The sequence below is a fragment of the Mesocricetus auratus genome, unplaced genomic scaffold (assembly GCF_017639785.1).
Source record: "Mesocricetus auratus isolate SY011 unplaced genomic scaffold, BCM_Maur_2.0 Super-Scaffold_100009, whole genome shotgun sequence".
Classification (NCBI taxonomy): Eukaryota; Metazoa; Chordata; class Mammalia; order Rodentia; family Cricetidae; genus Mesocricetus; species Mesocricetus auratus.
Window position 1 is genome coordinate 68,622,253 of NW_024429193.1, and position 14,983 is coordinate 68,637,235.

At 38.2% G+C, this 14,983-nt stretch overlaps 1 protein-coding gene across 4 annotated transcripts in view; it reads right to left on the reverse strand.

Annotated features, from left to right (window-relative positions):
• The window catches only part of Lrba (LPS responsive beige-like anchor protein), a 539,975-nt gene that overhangs the window by 34,805 nt on the left and 490,187 nt on the right, over positions 1 to 14,983 (reverse strand). For 3 of the 4 annotated variants that reach the window (XM_040752567.1, XM_040752566.1, XM_040752565.1), the window contains exons 49-51: positions 12,982 to 13,071; positions 8,363 to 8,555; positions 3,744 to 3,806 (exon numbers count right to left, since the gene is read on the reverse strand). In XM_040752567.1, the coding sequence (XP_040608501.1) occupies positions 3,744 to 3,806; positions 8,363 to 8,555; positions 12,982 to 13,071 (346 nt within the window). The remainder of the gene's footprint in view (positions 1 to 3,743; positions 3,807 to 8,362; positions 8,556 to 12,981; positions 13,072 to 14,983) is intronic. The other variant, XM_040752568.1, reaches the window with a different exon arrangement.

Consider the following 14,983-nt stretch of genomic DNA (forward strand, 5'->3'; position numbering starts at 1 on the left):
TATATATATATATTACATTTGATTAGATAAGCGGCATCCAAACTGGGGCATAACCACTTTGGGGAATATAAAACTTCCCATGAGATAGAGCACAGATGGTTTTATGGGAATCAATTTCTAGTTCCTCAACTTTCATATATTCTCTTGTCTGAAACTGATTTGCCTGAGAATTCTCCTGTGAGTTTTCCTTTCTTATTTCTTCTTTTACTTTAGATGAAACCATGTTATATTCCCTTCCATGCATAATCTTACTATGGTTCTTTACCCCTGGGGATTAAAATCTCCTGGGAGTCAAGTACAGGAACAATGAAAAATATTGATGACATTAAAAAGTGAGTGCCTTGGTGTCATCATTTTGTAGGTCAGATGGCTTTATGGAACTGGAATGGGGATCCAATCACACTGTCAATTAGCAAATCATTAAAAGTTTCAACATCATTGTTAAAAGGAAAACTACCTAACATTAGACCCTAAAGACACTTCTTAATAGATTACTACATGGATTTTGCTACATACTATAAAGAGTTCAAAGATCTGTATAGAATTATTAAAACAAAACATTTCCCTTTCTCATCTACTTTCTTAGGTAACATTCCTCAGCTACAAAACCAAATAGGAATAGATCTGTTGGACAAATCTTAGCCAACTTAGAACTAAACGATGTTCATCAACACATGAGCTACTAGAAGGGAAAACACAGCCTCTAGTAACTGAAGACTTATTTCAAATAAGTGCTTGCTTTTATATTTCCTTAACATTATTAAAGCTTATTACAGGACTGGAATATATTTCAGTGGTGGAACATGTGTTGAGCACTTCTGAGGCCCAGAGTTGAACCTCAAGTGCCACACTAAAAAGCCTATATAATTAATTATAAGTGTATTGTAAAAAAGTGAGGAGTGGTGGTACGCACCTATGAACCTAGGACCCACGAGGCTGCAGGAGGAAGACCTTGAGTTCAAGGCCAGTTTGCTATATAATGAGTACCAGATTAATAGAGGCTGTAAAATGAGACCTTTTTTTGTTGTTGTTATTTTTATTGTTTTAGACAGGGTTTCTCTGTGTAGCCCTGGCGGTCCTAGAACTCACTCTGTAGACTAGGCTGGCCTAGAACTTGTTCTGTAGACCTGGTTGGTCTATAATTCAAAGATCTGACTGACACTGTCTCCCAAGTTGCTGGAATTAAATGCATGCACTATGAGACTTTAAGACACACACACACACACACACACACACACACACACAAAACAAAGAATTTAATTTCACTTTTGGGGTGTGATTTTTTAAAATTTATTTTCAAGTTTTTTCTTACTGAAGTACAAAAAAATCTGAGCCTTGAATGCACAGAAATATTGGCCAGCCTGGTTTATAGAGCAAGTACTAGGATAGGCTCTAAAGCTATACAGAGAAACCCTGTCTCAAAAAAAAAAAAAAAAAAAGAAAGAAAGAAAAGAAAAATGTAAGTCTATAGACATATGTTTAATAATCCATAACATGTTTATGGCTGAAAAACAATAATCAAGGTTTAAAAGCTAAGATAAAATTATATGGAGAAAATAGGTGATAACTCCAAGGTGAAAAAAGAATTTGGTGAAATTTCCAACTGTTGAAGGTTTTAGTATGTATTTTTAAAAATAAAAGTTGTTGAATAAATTCATGTTGATATTGGGATTTCATTGGATATATTATGTTCTCTACTATGCCAGAAGTTTTAACTATTTGAAATCATGACAAAAACATTTTTTTTCTTGGTTTTTCGAGACAGTTTTGTGTAGCTCTGTAGACCACGCTGGCCTCGAACTCACAGAGATCTGCCTGCATCTGCCTCCTGAGTGCTGGAATTAGAGGCATGCACCACCACCACCCAGCATGATAAAAACTTGTAAGTTTTGTTTTAAGATTAACGAGAAGGAGGCTGGGGCTGTGTTCAGTTGATAGTGTCCTTGCCTAGTATGTACAAAGCCCTGGGGCTGATCCTAGCTGGTGGGATATACCTGAAATCCCAACACTTAGAAAGTGGAAGCAGGAGGCCATTGCGGGCCACATACTAACCTTGAGGCCAGCATGGGCTCCATGGGAGAGTTACTTTAGTAAGTGGAGGGCTGTCTAGTGGCCAACGATCTGGGAGCTCCTGTGGTAGCCATGGCACACAGGCTGAATGTGACCCCTGCAATCTCTAAGTATGAAGCACTGCTGAAAGCAGCCACTTCCATTTGCTCACATGCTGCTCATGGTGGCTTTTGTACTGCAGTAGAAGGGTTAAATAACTGTGTCTGAAACCTTAAGATCCACAAAGCCTGAAATATTTAATATTTGGCCTTTTACCAAGAAACTTTGCCCACACTGGCTGAATTCACTTAATTATATTACAGAATATTCATTGCCATGTTTTAAAGCAAACAGTGAACCTATAATTCAGAAAGAGTGTTTTACATGTCTTAGCAACTGGGCTTTATTTTCCTGATTTTAAAACTACACAGTGAACATTTTGCTTTGTTACTTTTAACAAGTAACAAATAGTATCTTTTTAAAGTAAAATGAAATTAAGGAACCAGAATGAAATTCAGAGTAGTATTTACTGGGGAAATGATTAATGAATTGTTTTTGAATTTAAAGCTTTTTTCATCCTGTAGTAGAAAACCATCAAGTGAATGGTAACTATTTAGTGTTCTATTGTGGTAAAGCCTTCAATGAAAAAAAGGGTAACAAACAAATAGGGAACATAGTAGATTTTTTTAAAAAAATCTGCTCATTCATTTGCAAAATTCATAGGTAAAATGGCAACATTCTAACAAATTTATTTGCTCAGGGTAAACTTGCCAAAATCCAAGGCCAAATATTCATGCTGATTGCTTATACCCATGGTAAGGCAACTAAGGTTTTTTCCTTTTTTCATTCTAAAAGTTATCAGGCTTAACCTTTTTGATGATACCACATTTGAAATCCCAATACATGAGAATGACAAATGCTAACTAGAGATTTCAGCTAACTGACTCCAAACCATAACAGCAATTAAAAATTCTAAGTCATCTGCTGCAGATGCTCTTGCCGTTCCCAGTGGCTCTTTCTAGTCTCCTCCCTATTTTTTTCTTCTTCCTCAACAAATTTAACTTCCAATTGCAATTTATTGGCTGTAGGACTCTAGGAAAATGAATACAAATATCTTAACACTACCGTTGGTTGGACAATATATTTCAACTTCGAAACTGCTCTGCAATTGCACATTAATCCCCTCTGACTCAACAGAGGGCCCAGGAAGAAAGGATTGATCTCCTTTAATGATGAGACCCTGGCATTACAGTTTTATTTTTCTCAACCCAGCGCTACTAAGAATCCCACTGTTATTATGAAAATTTCCCTAGCAAAGAAGCTCCATCACATTACGTTTGCACCAATTCATCATAACGTGCCCCGCTCCTGCTCATCAACAAGTCTGAGTGATGAAAAGATCCAATATTATCCTGACAGTACTTCATGCGCATTCTCAATCACACATTATTACAGCATCCATATTAATTTTCAGTGACACGCGTCCTAGGCCTGTTCAAATTAGGCAAACCAACGAGGGGGAGTTGATGAAATACCAGCATAGCCACAGCTCATTGCATTCCAATTTGCATGCAAATGGTTTATCAGGAAAATTCCATTCCCAGCAACCAGCAAGTGAAAAACAACTGTAATCTACACTTCAGGGCCACCATACAGAGCTTAATGAATCGCAAAGAGAGAAAGAAGTGACAGACCTATGAGAGGATCGATTTCCACTGGCAGCTGGTAAGGCTGGTCTTGTACAGCACCTTGGTGAGCTGGAATTCACAAAAGAAAAAAGCATTATTTTTCACAGACTTAACTACAAAAATGCACACGTCAACCTTATGTAGAATTGTTTCCAACCTCCAACTCTCTCATGCAGTTTTGTGAAATTTAAAGAATAAAAGTCCAGGTGCTTTCATGGCTAGCTTATTAAACATTTATTTTAGATTAGTGCTGTTCTGAACATGTGCCATTGCGGTGGCTCCAGTCCTAGACCATAAGCTATAGCAGATGCTTGACTGGCAGCCTCTGATGCTACAACAAAACAAAATTAAGTGGTAAAGCGTGCTGAAAACAAAATGTGACAACCATCTGCTGACTGTAGCAAATACTATTTTTTCGTTACTTCTTAAAAAGGCAGTTTTGAATTCTGCAGCACAGAGGGTCCACAGAAATGTCAGTTTATGATGGAGAAAGGGGATGCTCCAAGTCAGGGAATGTTGAGTGTTTCATCCATCACAAAAAGTCAATCAATTGAAAGTGTGAATAAAAATAAAGGTACCCACAGATAAATGTTTTAGTTAAATGCATTTGACTGAAATATTTTCCTAAAGATTGGAGTGAGGGTTTTTACAAAGTTTTATTAATATTTAATATTTCCATGGTTTTGACTTAAAAATACCCTGAGAGAAGCAAATGAGTTAGAAAAATCAATCCATGCTAAGAATAGTTTGTTCCATTCTCAAAATGGTTTTTATAGATGCAGGCATGGTTCTATTGTAATTGAATAGAGGTTTTGTAAGTCATTTCTCTGCAAAAAGTGGGAAGACTTTAGGTAGAGAGGAAATGCCACTGGCTGGCTCTGCAACTTCTGGCTTTGTAAACCCTAAGATAAAGTGTAGAACGGGTGACCTTTCCAGATTCATGGTTCTAATCACTACATTTGAGGCCCCTTTGTGAATTGCTTTCCTCAGATGACTGCTCTTCACCCTGGTCAGTATCTGCTTTTGAATGCATAGGCATTGCCAGCGTTGCTTGGATGATCCCTAGGCTCTGCTCAGGACTATTGGCTATCAGAAGGTTTTCTGTTGTTGATGATTGAAAACAAAACACAGTGAATTTTATGAGCTCATTAGATTACTTTGGAACTTATTAGGGTATACTTTCTCTAGTTATTATATACCAATTTTTCAAGGATGCTTGGCAAGCTTTCATACTGATAAAGTCTGAGTGAGACCAATACTGTCAATAAAAACTGTAGGTAAGTGTGTGTAAGAAACTGAAGAAGCTAAAACCATGGTGTCTCATTCTGATGATTTACCAGCTTTGCTGATTAAGAAATTACAGATAATCACATAAAATGTCAGGAAAATGCACTCAGCCTCTGATCTACACAGCAGAGCCAATGACTTCCAGCCACACAGTGATTCAGAGTGAGACTCTGCTCTGAGACCTGAGACCATTGAAACATTATAGTCAACTGCTGGAGAAAGGAGCTTCAGGAGTTCAGCCAGCCTCCAATCCTACTTCTGCCATCTTGGGCAAGTCATGTAGCTGCTGTGCTTCAGCTTCCTGCTCTATGATAGAGATTAGATGGCATAAGTTGTACCATGTGAATTTCTCATTACCTGCCATTTGAACTACAAGAAGATCACTTGAATACAGCTCAACCTATACTCTCCAGTTGTTGAAGGATTGAGTCAGGATAGGATGATCAGGATGCTCCTCAAAGTTCTTTTAATTAGAGGAGAGAATAAAATTTGTGTTTTGTTTTGTTTTGAATACTTGGGGTTGAGTCCAAGCCTTTGAATATACACAACTTAGCTTATAACTGACAGAAAGCATTTGTTTTGTAAATGAGAACACAAATATTACTTGAAGAAAAAGCAAAGCCAGCCCAATGAACAGCTATGGAAACCCTAGGTCCTCAGAAGAAAACAGAATAAAAAATTTAAGAAAAACTGATTGAATATGAATTTGACATTCACCAAGAAGCTGCTAGGGACTTCAGTTCTAAATCAACACAGACTGACAGGTAAAGGGATTATGTGATAGGAATTAAAATCTGGGTCCCCCAAATAGATCTGAAATGAGGCACATGTATAATGGAATTATGCTCAGTTTTTTTTAATGTAAGTATATCTCAGATCTGTATATCACATTCTAGAAGGACAATGCCCATGTTGCCATTCTTTGTATTTGTCTATGACAAGTTGCTATGTCACACTGTGAGGTGAAGGGTGGGAACAAATACTACTAATGAAATAGATATGTGGCAATGACAGCTCACTGAAGACAGTGACAGGCAAAGACTGCAGAACCATGCTTGCTACAGGCTCTAACCTTTAAAAGGTGTGCTTGTGCTAGGGACAGAAGGATACACATGAGTGGAACTCTAGTGGTGGAACCAGACATTAAGTTACTTTGCATAACTATAGGATGTGGACTTGGGAAGGAAACTCCCGAATATCAAGTATTAAAGGAAACAAGTTAGAGATATACTGGTTCAAAATAAATATGAGGCACTTAGATCTCAAGACTTAAGGTGTTTTTCAGTTCCTTAATGTAGCCTAGACTTTCCGACAGTTGAAAGGTCTGTCTCTCCATCATGATGCTATCATCATTCAGTTAAAACTGAGTTCTCAAGCTACTAGAAACAGTCAGTCACCTAGTAGAAGCATCATCTGTGACTGTCCTGGTGCCACACACTAGGGAAATCTTCTAGTGTACCCACAAGTATGCTCTTCTTCTCATGAGTAGGAATTAGAGAAATGAACTATAACGTTTCTTAAAATGTTCACTCCCAAACATAAGCATGCTCTTGAAGAAACAAGAATAAAAATACATAGTTATAGAAGCATTAAGAAACTGTCTCCTTCTTTCTGTTCTCACTTTTTAAGAAATCTGTTCTCTAACCACATACTGGCATTTCTACACACACTATCATTTCCATTGGCCATGAAAATGGCTATGCATGATCAATTTTCATGCCAATTACAGATCCTTTTTGAAAGATTCCTTATTGAGGTTAGTCAATATTTGTTTGAATGTATTTTACTTTGCTCTAAAATCTCTTACACTTAATTTGGATGAGGCCCTCATTTAATAGTTTATACCTTTGCAATCACTTCTCTTCAGGTGTTTTACAAAACCTTTACAGATCTAATGATAAGCAGAACACCAAACCATCTCTACCTGTATCATTAGCCAATTTTGAAGGAAAGCCAATTATCTCTAGGACTTGAACAAATTTTTCAAACTTTTTCATAATATTTTTAAAATCACAGTGGGCTGGAGAGATTGCTCAGTAGTTAAGGGCACTGACTGCTCTTCTAGAGGACTCAGATTCTATTCCCAGTATCCACATGGCAGCCAACAACTATCCATAATTTCAGTCCTAGAGGACCCGTCACCATCTTTTGGCCTCCACAGACACTGCACACACATGGTATATGCAGGTAAAACATATACTACATTTTAAAAGAGTTAAAAAAGAATTATTGTGGAAAAAACAACTCAGGTCCTAATATTCCTGCTCCAAAAGAATCAGTAATTAACTCACTGAGGTGTGGTCAGAACACTTGAATTCCAACTGTCACTGACCAGACACAATATTGGTGAATGAGCAGCTCCTAGGCTTACTGTCTTTACTGGTGAATATTAGAAGGATATTGTAGGTAAATGCTGATACCCCTTTCAAATTGGATTGGAATTCTAGTGGTTATTTTAGTTGTAACTCTAACTTGGATGGTGTGGTGGTTTGAAAGAAAATGGTCCCCAAAGTAAGTGGCACTATTAGGAGGTTTGGCTTTGTTGGATGAAGTGCGTCACTGTGGAAGGGGACTTTGAGGTCTTCTATGCTCAAGCTACTCCCAATGAAACAGATCACTTCCTGTTGCCTGCATATCATGACGTAACAAGCACTATGTATGCTGGCATGCTGCCATGATGATGATGGACTGAACCTCTGAAATGTAAGTCACCCCAATTAAATGCTTTTCCTTTATAAGAGTTGTTGTGGTAATGGTGTCTCCTCACAGCAATAGAAACCCTAACCAAGACAGATGGTTTTGGATTTTAATGGTTATTTTAACTGAATATGGCTATTTAGCACTCAGTGGAAGAAGACTGCACTAACGGGTATTTGTACTGTTATTTATATGCTCCACAACAAATTCTACCATACTATGCATAAAAGGATAAAGTTGGGGGGCAGAGATTTAGTTAGTGGAACAGCATTTTCTGTATAAGACTTTAGGTTTGATCATCAGAGCTGCAAAAGAGCAAAAAAAGTAGAACTTTTTCTATACAAAAGAAAGTTTTTTTATCAGATTTAATCCAAATGAGTGATTTGGGAAGTGGGTATCTGATAATTATATGCCATTTACAGACATATCATAGAATATCATTATGTTAAAATATTTTGATAGGAATAAATATTATGTTAGAAACAGTATTTACTGACAAACCATCAGGTGCTAAAAATAGCTTATTTAAAACATAAGCTATATTTACCCTGTATGCTTCAGATGCGATCTCTTTAAGCCTTTAAACCATTCACCACTTTGGCTGAGACTAATGTTTAAACATTTGGATATTTCTTACTTACCAGGAAGGTTGTGCCACTTGTTCACAGCAAAGAGCCTGTTAGCAGTGACAGTGATGACAGCAGGAGTTGCCAAACCTGGCTGGGTGTTGGCTGCCACATGGGTGACAGGAGAGTTTGAAGGGAACTTTAGGACCATGATGACATCTTGCTGGGCTTGGTCTGTGAACATCAATGGACTCTGCAGGAGGAGATACTGTTGAGTGGACAGACAAGACCCAAGTAAACAGGGAGAAGACAAAGAGAGAGGGCAGACATGGGAGAAGAAGAGGAAGAGCATGTTAAATTAGCAGGTTGCAAGTTGAAGCGTGGTATTCAGAAAGCTTTGCACAACTGTGCTTATGATGGGCTTGCTTTGCCTATGGCACATGACATTAACACTTTTCTTCCCCCAGCACTGGGACTGAACCTTGGGCCGCCAACATGTTAAGCAAATGCTCTACCACTGAGCCACATCCCTAGCTCATGTTGATATTTTTGGTGGCTGAAGTAGAATGCATTAACTAAACACTTTAACAGTCTCCAAATTTGGGCTGGAAATATGGCTAAGTAGTTAAGATCACTGACTGCTCTTCTAGATGATCTGGGTTCTATTTCCAGCACCCACATGGCAGCTCACGACTGTCTGTAATTGTAGTTCAGGGACTAATATCCTCACACAGAGTATACACGGACAAAGCATCGGTGCACATTAGATACATTAAAAAAAGTCTACAAATTTTATTGGTTCCCTTTCCTTGCTTACTGCCATGCAATACTAAGAGATGGTGTGATTTAGATTCAACGTACTGGGGGCTGTATTAATCCATGCCTGTTCCTATCATATGCCACTCAGTGATCTTTTCATTTTAAACAAAAATAAAAAGAATGAGAATAGGCAAATGACACAAAAGCAAGCTAAGGTAATTTCCAGAGATGATCGAAAGTAAGCCTTGAGAAGAATAAAGATTTTTGACAGCTGAGTCATGATTAAAACAAATACAATTTTTAAAAGTAGGAAGCATGCATTTATTATTATGGTGGAGAATTTATGAATGTGATATATAATTTTAATTACAAAGTACTTTCAAAGCAATGTAAATGTACTTGTAAAGCAATATGTTTGTATAGTACAATCAAGCCATAAACAGGTACAAAGAGAAATACTGATGCTTCTTTTCCCTCTCAGCTACAAACAACAAAAATACCCTTAAAGATTAAGACATTTTGACCAGTCCTTAGAAAAGTCAGAAATTAACTGAAAATACTATGCAAAATACTCTTCTCATAACCAGCAACAAAATAAATCTTGACGACTACTGAGGATTTGGATCATTCCTACAGCCCATATATCATAACCTAAGATACATAAAACACTAGTCTAATTTATTGGCTTTATTTGTCCTTTGTGGTCCTCTGCTATCACACAGTAATTGCACTGTGCATTTTCAGCAGTTCTCTCCGACCATGTCTATTTTCTAATAGCTGATTAGTATCATTCAGAACTGAAACACTTTGATGAAATGCTTCTGGCTGCTTTCCTACCATCATATTTCAAAACACCAGGTATATGTAAATGTGGAGGCACATATATTTAACACATTTATTCAGAACTGCTAATAAAAAATTAAATACATTTGCATTTTTATTATCAGTCCTTTTAAAAAAGTTATTAAGAGTACTTAGAAAAACATATTGCACTAAGATTTCCTATTTGCACTCTTTGCATAAAGGTGTAAATAAAGGCAACTAATAAGCTACCCAGACACCCTTCTGAGCAAGTGGCTAAAAGCCAATCAATATTATGAGTTAATCCTCCCTGGATGCTCATTCAATTAAAGGTGTCAGTAATGCCTCATCTGATGTGGCCTCAATTAAATCCAACTATCTGATGGTGTGAAAGCACAAGGGGATACAGCAACAGCAGCAAAATCAGACAAATAGGCAGCCTTCGTGTGCCTGCTAATTACTACACCTGGTGTATATTATGGCTCCTGCACTTATCGCAGCACGAGGTGGCTTTAATTTCTGCTATATTCATATGTGTGTATGGTGGGGGGCAGTTGATGGGAACTCATCTGAATGTTAGTAAAAACAATCAATAAAAAGAGGGCCCTTAATTCTTAAAAAAAAAACTCGATACCAGTAATTTTTATACAAAGATCCATTTATATGGTTTTAATGAAATTGGATCTAGAAGATGAAGAACAAAGAGCAGTGACAATGTCCTATAAGCAAGCTTTTTAAAAAACCCAGTGAAAAGAAAATAAATACATTTCTGTATCCTAAGCCTTATTTTTCAAATATATTGCTTAAAAATAGTATTTACTAAGGTCAATTTATAAACTCAGAGAAAATCAGAGTACAGCATAATCATAGTCTCCCAGAAAGGAAGTTCCTACATTTTTCTGAGATTAGCAGCTCTTAGTAGCTCATATTGTAAATATTACTAGCCCTAGAAAGCATGGAAAAAACAAACAAAAAAACAATCCAGTGTGTAGGAAGAACATTGTATTTACGTAGTGAATCTTAGGGCCAACTCTTGGCTACATGGCAAGGACAAAATACTTTACACAGCAAGAAATAGGCACAACTTCTACAACTGTCACTTCTGCTTACAAACACGTGTCCCTCTAGTCAGCTTCTTAGACAGAACTCTAGGAGCTCCATTGCATCCTAGAAAGGAGAGCATGCTCCTCCCTGAGGATGCAGCACAGGAACTCTGGGTAGGAGAGCATGCTCCGCCCAGCTGGGTTAGGCTGTGCCAATGGCAGTAGCTATAGATAAACCAAGAACTGGTAAAACACAGAGAGAAATAAACTCTTGTTAATCCTAGGAGCTTCTGCCAGTCAGGCAGAGAAAAAGTAGGAAACAGCTAGCCAAATCTCATCCAGCCTTCCCAGGTTAATGGTATACTTGCTGAAAACTGTGGTTTCTTTTTAATGTGCCTTTCTTTGCTACCCACTTATGTATCAGATTAAAATCAGAATTTGTCCCGGTCTGAAAAGAAGTTAAGATATTCAATTCAAAGGAAAGGCCTTCTACCTTACAGATTTGCCTCTAGGAGTCAATAATCTTTTGCCACAAGGAAGAAACAGTACATGGGCCCAGGAACCAAGGCTGTGCAGTGACCTTGGAGCAAGTCAATGGAGCAGTAGAAGGGTTTCGAGGAAACCACCCACAGCCCAAGTCCCATCCTTAAACTATTACCAACACTAATTCATATGCCCAAATGTAAATCATTCTTCCTATGTTTATAGCATCATCTCTCATTGTGCGTGCTAAACATGCATTCTTTGTGTTTCTTCTGTATACTACAGTCACCCTTGCTGTTCATTTACATCTGATTTCTCTGGTTTATATACACTAGAGAAATGGTGATGCAAATAATTTTTTAAATGTTTGTAGTTTCTTATGGCTGAGTCACATTACTATAGGAGGAAGAAAAAGGGGGTTAAGAGGAAAGAGAAAAAGACGTAGAAAAAAGGGAGGAGAGAGAGAAAAAAAAGATGAGAGGCCAGCCAGCAGGACATCATCTCTGTCTTAGGCCCTCCTGGCTGTTCATCCTTCCTTGCTGCCATCTATCACAATGCTGCCATCTCTATGACACAGCATAGAATCTGGATTTATCATAAGTTGTTCATAAGATTTTATAGTCTCTGGTCTAAATCTAGAAAAGTAATGGGTAAACTGTTTTATGAAGGATAATGCAAGAAAAAATACAGTCAGTTTTAAAAAATATTTTCATCATACTATTTGCCACTCAAGTCCTGATTCTAGGCTGGCCTTTGACTTGTTTTGACCAATGCAATTTGGAATATATGATGTAAGAGTTCAAAGCAAGGCTCAAGAAACCTCATCAGCTCCTGATCTGCCATGGTGTGGCCCATCCTATCTTTAAGGATTAAAACCCATACAGGCCACTCCCAGGGGTGACTTAGAGAACCAGTAAAGAATGAGTATAAGACATGCTCTTGAATGTCTGAATCACAAGAAACAATCAACCATTGTTTTATGCTATCTAGGTTTGTGTATGCCAAATACCATTCATTCCTTCCTCTCTAAGTTCTGATCTTTACTCAACATATACATCAAAATAATTTTAAAATTCTGAAACTAGAAAATACAAAGGGATGTTAAGAATAAACATAATAGCAAAACAAATCAAGAAACAGGATCAAAGCCAGGCAGTGGTAACACACACCTTTGATTCTAGCACTCTGGAAGCAACCAGATCTCTGTGAGTTCAAGGCCAGCCTGGTCTACGGAGCAAGCACCAGGACAAGCTCCAAAGCTACAGAGAAACCCTGTCTAGAAATACCAAAAGAAATACATAGGGTCAAACTAGAAAAAAGTTAAAATTTTACACATGGAGTCCTACAGTGAAGAAACATGACAATTGTGGCCCTTTGAATCTTGCAACAGAAACCATGAGCGGATGAAATATGACCACTGGAGCTGTTTACTTTCTCCGGACTCCAGGGGAGAATGTGACAGTGTCTGCTGGCTGTGAGCAGGCAGACACTGTATAGCAAGAGTAGTCCACGTGTGGTGGAGAACCTCATGCATGGGGAGAGACTGGTGCAGATAACAGGCATGAGTTGGAGAAGAAGAAGCCAGAGAAGAGTGGAAACAGCACTCACCGCTTGCATGGCCGAACCTCGGGGAGGGTGAGGCTCTATGAGTAGTTGAGAAGGTGTCTGTCCAAAACTTCGGATTTGAGCTTCAACGGCCTGAAAAGGGCACAGAGAAGTCTGAGGGTTAAGAGGAGTTAATTTAAGGCCCTAGAACAACTGCCACACAAAATATGACTTAATACTTATTTCTAGTTTCATGTTGAAAATCAACCCATGTTTCTACAGGGGACCTAGGCATCTGGCCAGGGCACTGGGAGCAAGGTCACCCTGCAGTACAGTGAAGTTTCTATAAAACTACACTCTGTCTGTCTTTCTCAGTGACATGAAGCAGAGAGAAGCTATCACAATAAGAAAGATCCCCTTCTGCTTCACTACTGTCTTCCTGCCTTTCATTTTCCACTTGTATTATCGGAATCAACGAGTAGCTGTTCTTTTACAGGTAGTTAAGACAAACTGCTGCTGCTTTGATTCTAGTCTCCATTTCATCATGGGAAGCAGAAAGGAGGGTGAAAAAAGCCAAACCTGGTACAGCACCTATGAAAATGGCCCAACACTGCATTACTGTTGCCATAGGAAGGTCACTATTGTTGACAGTCTCTTTGAGCCTCAGGGGCTAAATAACAAGTTAAAGCCATATGCTGTGTCCCAACATGAGAGAGTGCAGCCAGGGCCAACTAAGCAGAACAGCATGTGTGTGTGCCCTTTTGGGAAGAGGGAGGTGTGTGTGTGTGTGTGTGTGTGTGTGTGTGTGTGTGTGTGTGTGTTGCAAAACATGCCCTATTAAGTTTTTATTGTACACTCAGCACAGATGACCACTTCCCAGACCCCTTATCATGGAAGAAGACTCATGCCCAGAAGACTCAGAGTTATCTAATGACTTTGTTAACTTGTTTATGTCTGTCTCCTCCCATGAAAAAAAGAGTACCTGTGAAAGGAGGCCCTATATTCTCCCTGGTCTCTAACACTCAAGGACTTGTGATGAGAAAGGAAGCCAGAATATACAGGGCCCTTGGACACTAACATAGAGGTCAAATCTTAATTCCAAGACTAAAAGATGGAGAAAAATCCCTCAATTCCATAAAAAATATATGTTTACCTTGTAAATGTTGTAATTATAATCCCTAAGAGAATAGGTTTTTAATTTCTATATGCTCTATAGGACCTTCATGCTGTAAAACACTTAACAGATCATAACCAAGGAAATATAATCATTATCCATACTAATTTCAAAATTTAATATGCTGAGAACTCTTTACAAGTACCTTGTATAAACAATGAAAGCATTTCTTTATTTATGCACTCAGTAATCAGGAATATATAATTTTATTAGGTCCATTTCTTCCTCCTTTCTTCCTTCCAATAGGTTCTCACTAAGCAGTACAGGCTGTCCTTGAACCATGAGTATGCACACCTGACCTTCTGCTTAGGTCTTGCTGTTTCTTCCCTTTAAGAATATATTCCTGGGCTTAGAGATGGCTCAGGGGTTAAGAGCACCAGCTGCTCTTCCAGAGGATCTGAGTTCAATTCCCAGCAACTACATGGCAGCTCAAAGCTGTCTGCAATTCTAGTTCCAGGGGCTTGACATCCTCCCACAGACATACATGTAGGCAAAACACCAATGCACATAAAATATAAACAATAAATAATATATCCCTGGTATAGGAAGAAGGGTGAATGTAGCTAGAAAGTTGAATATACTTTGAAACATTTCAGTCTGTCTAGTGAGTGAAGGTAAGCTTTAAAACATGCAGAGGATGAAGAAAACATGAATGAACCTCTATGAGAACTAAGTGGGGAGACAAAGCCAGCCTGAGCAATGATCAAATTCTGTACTCTCAACATCCACAAACTATGTGATCTAGTGATGTTTCCTAACCCAAGTTTCAATGTTCTTACCTATAAACTAACAATACTAAGTTAAGTGATGTCTGTATAAACACCAGGGCAAAATGCTTTGCACAAATTGGGTCCTCAATATGGAGTGAACAAATAATCCCTGGGGGCAGCT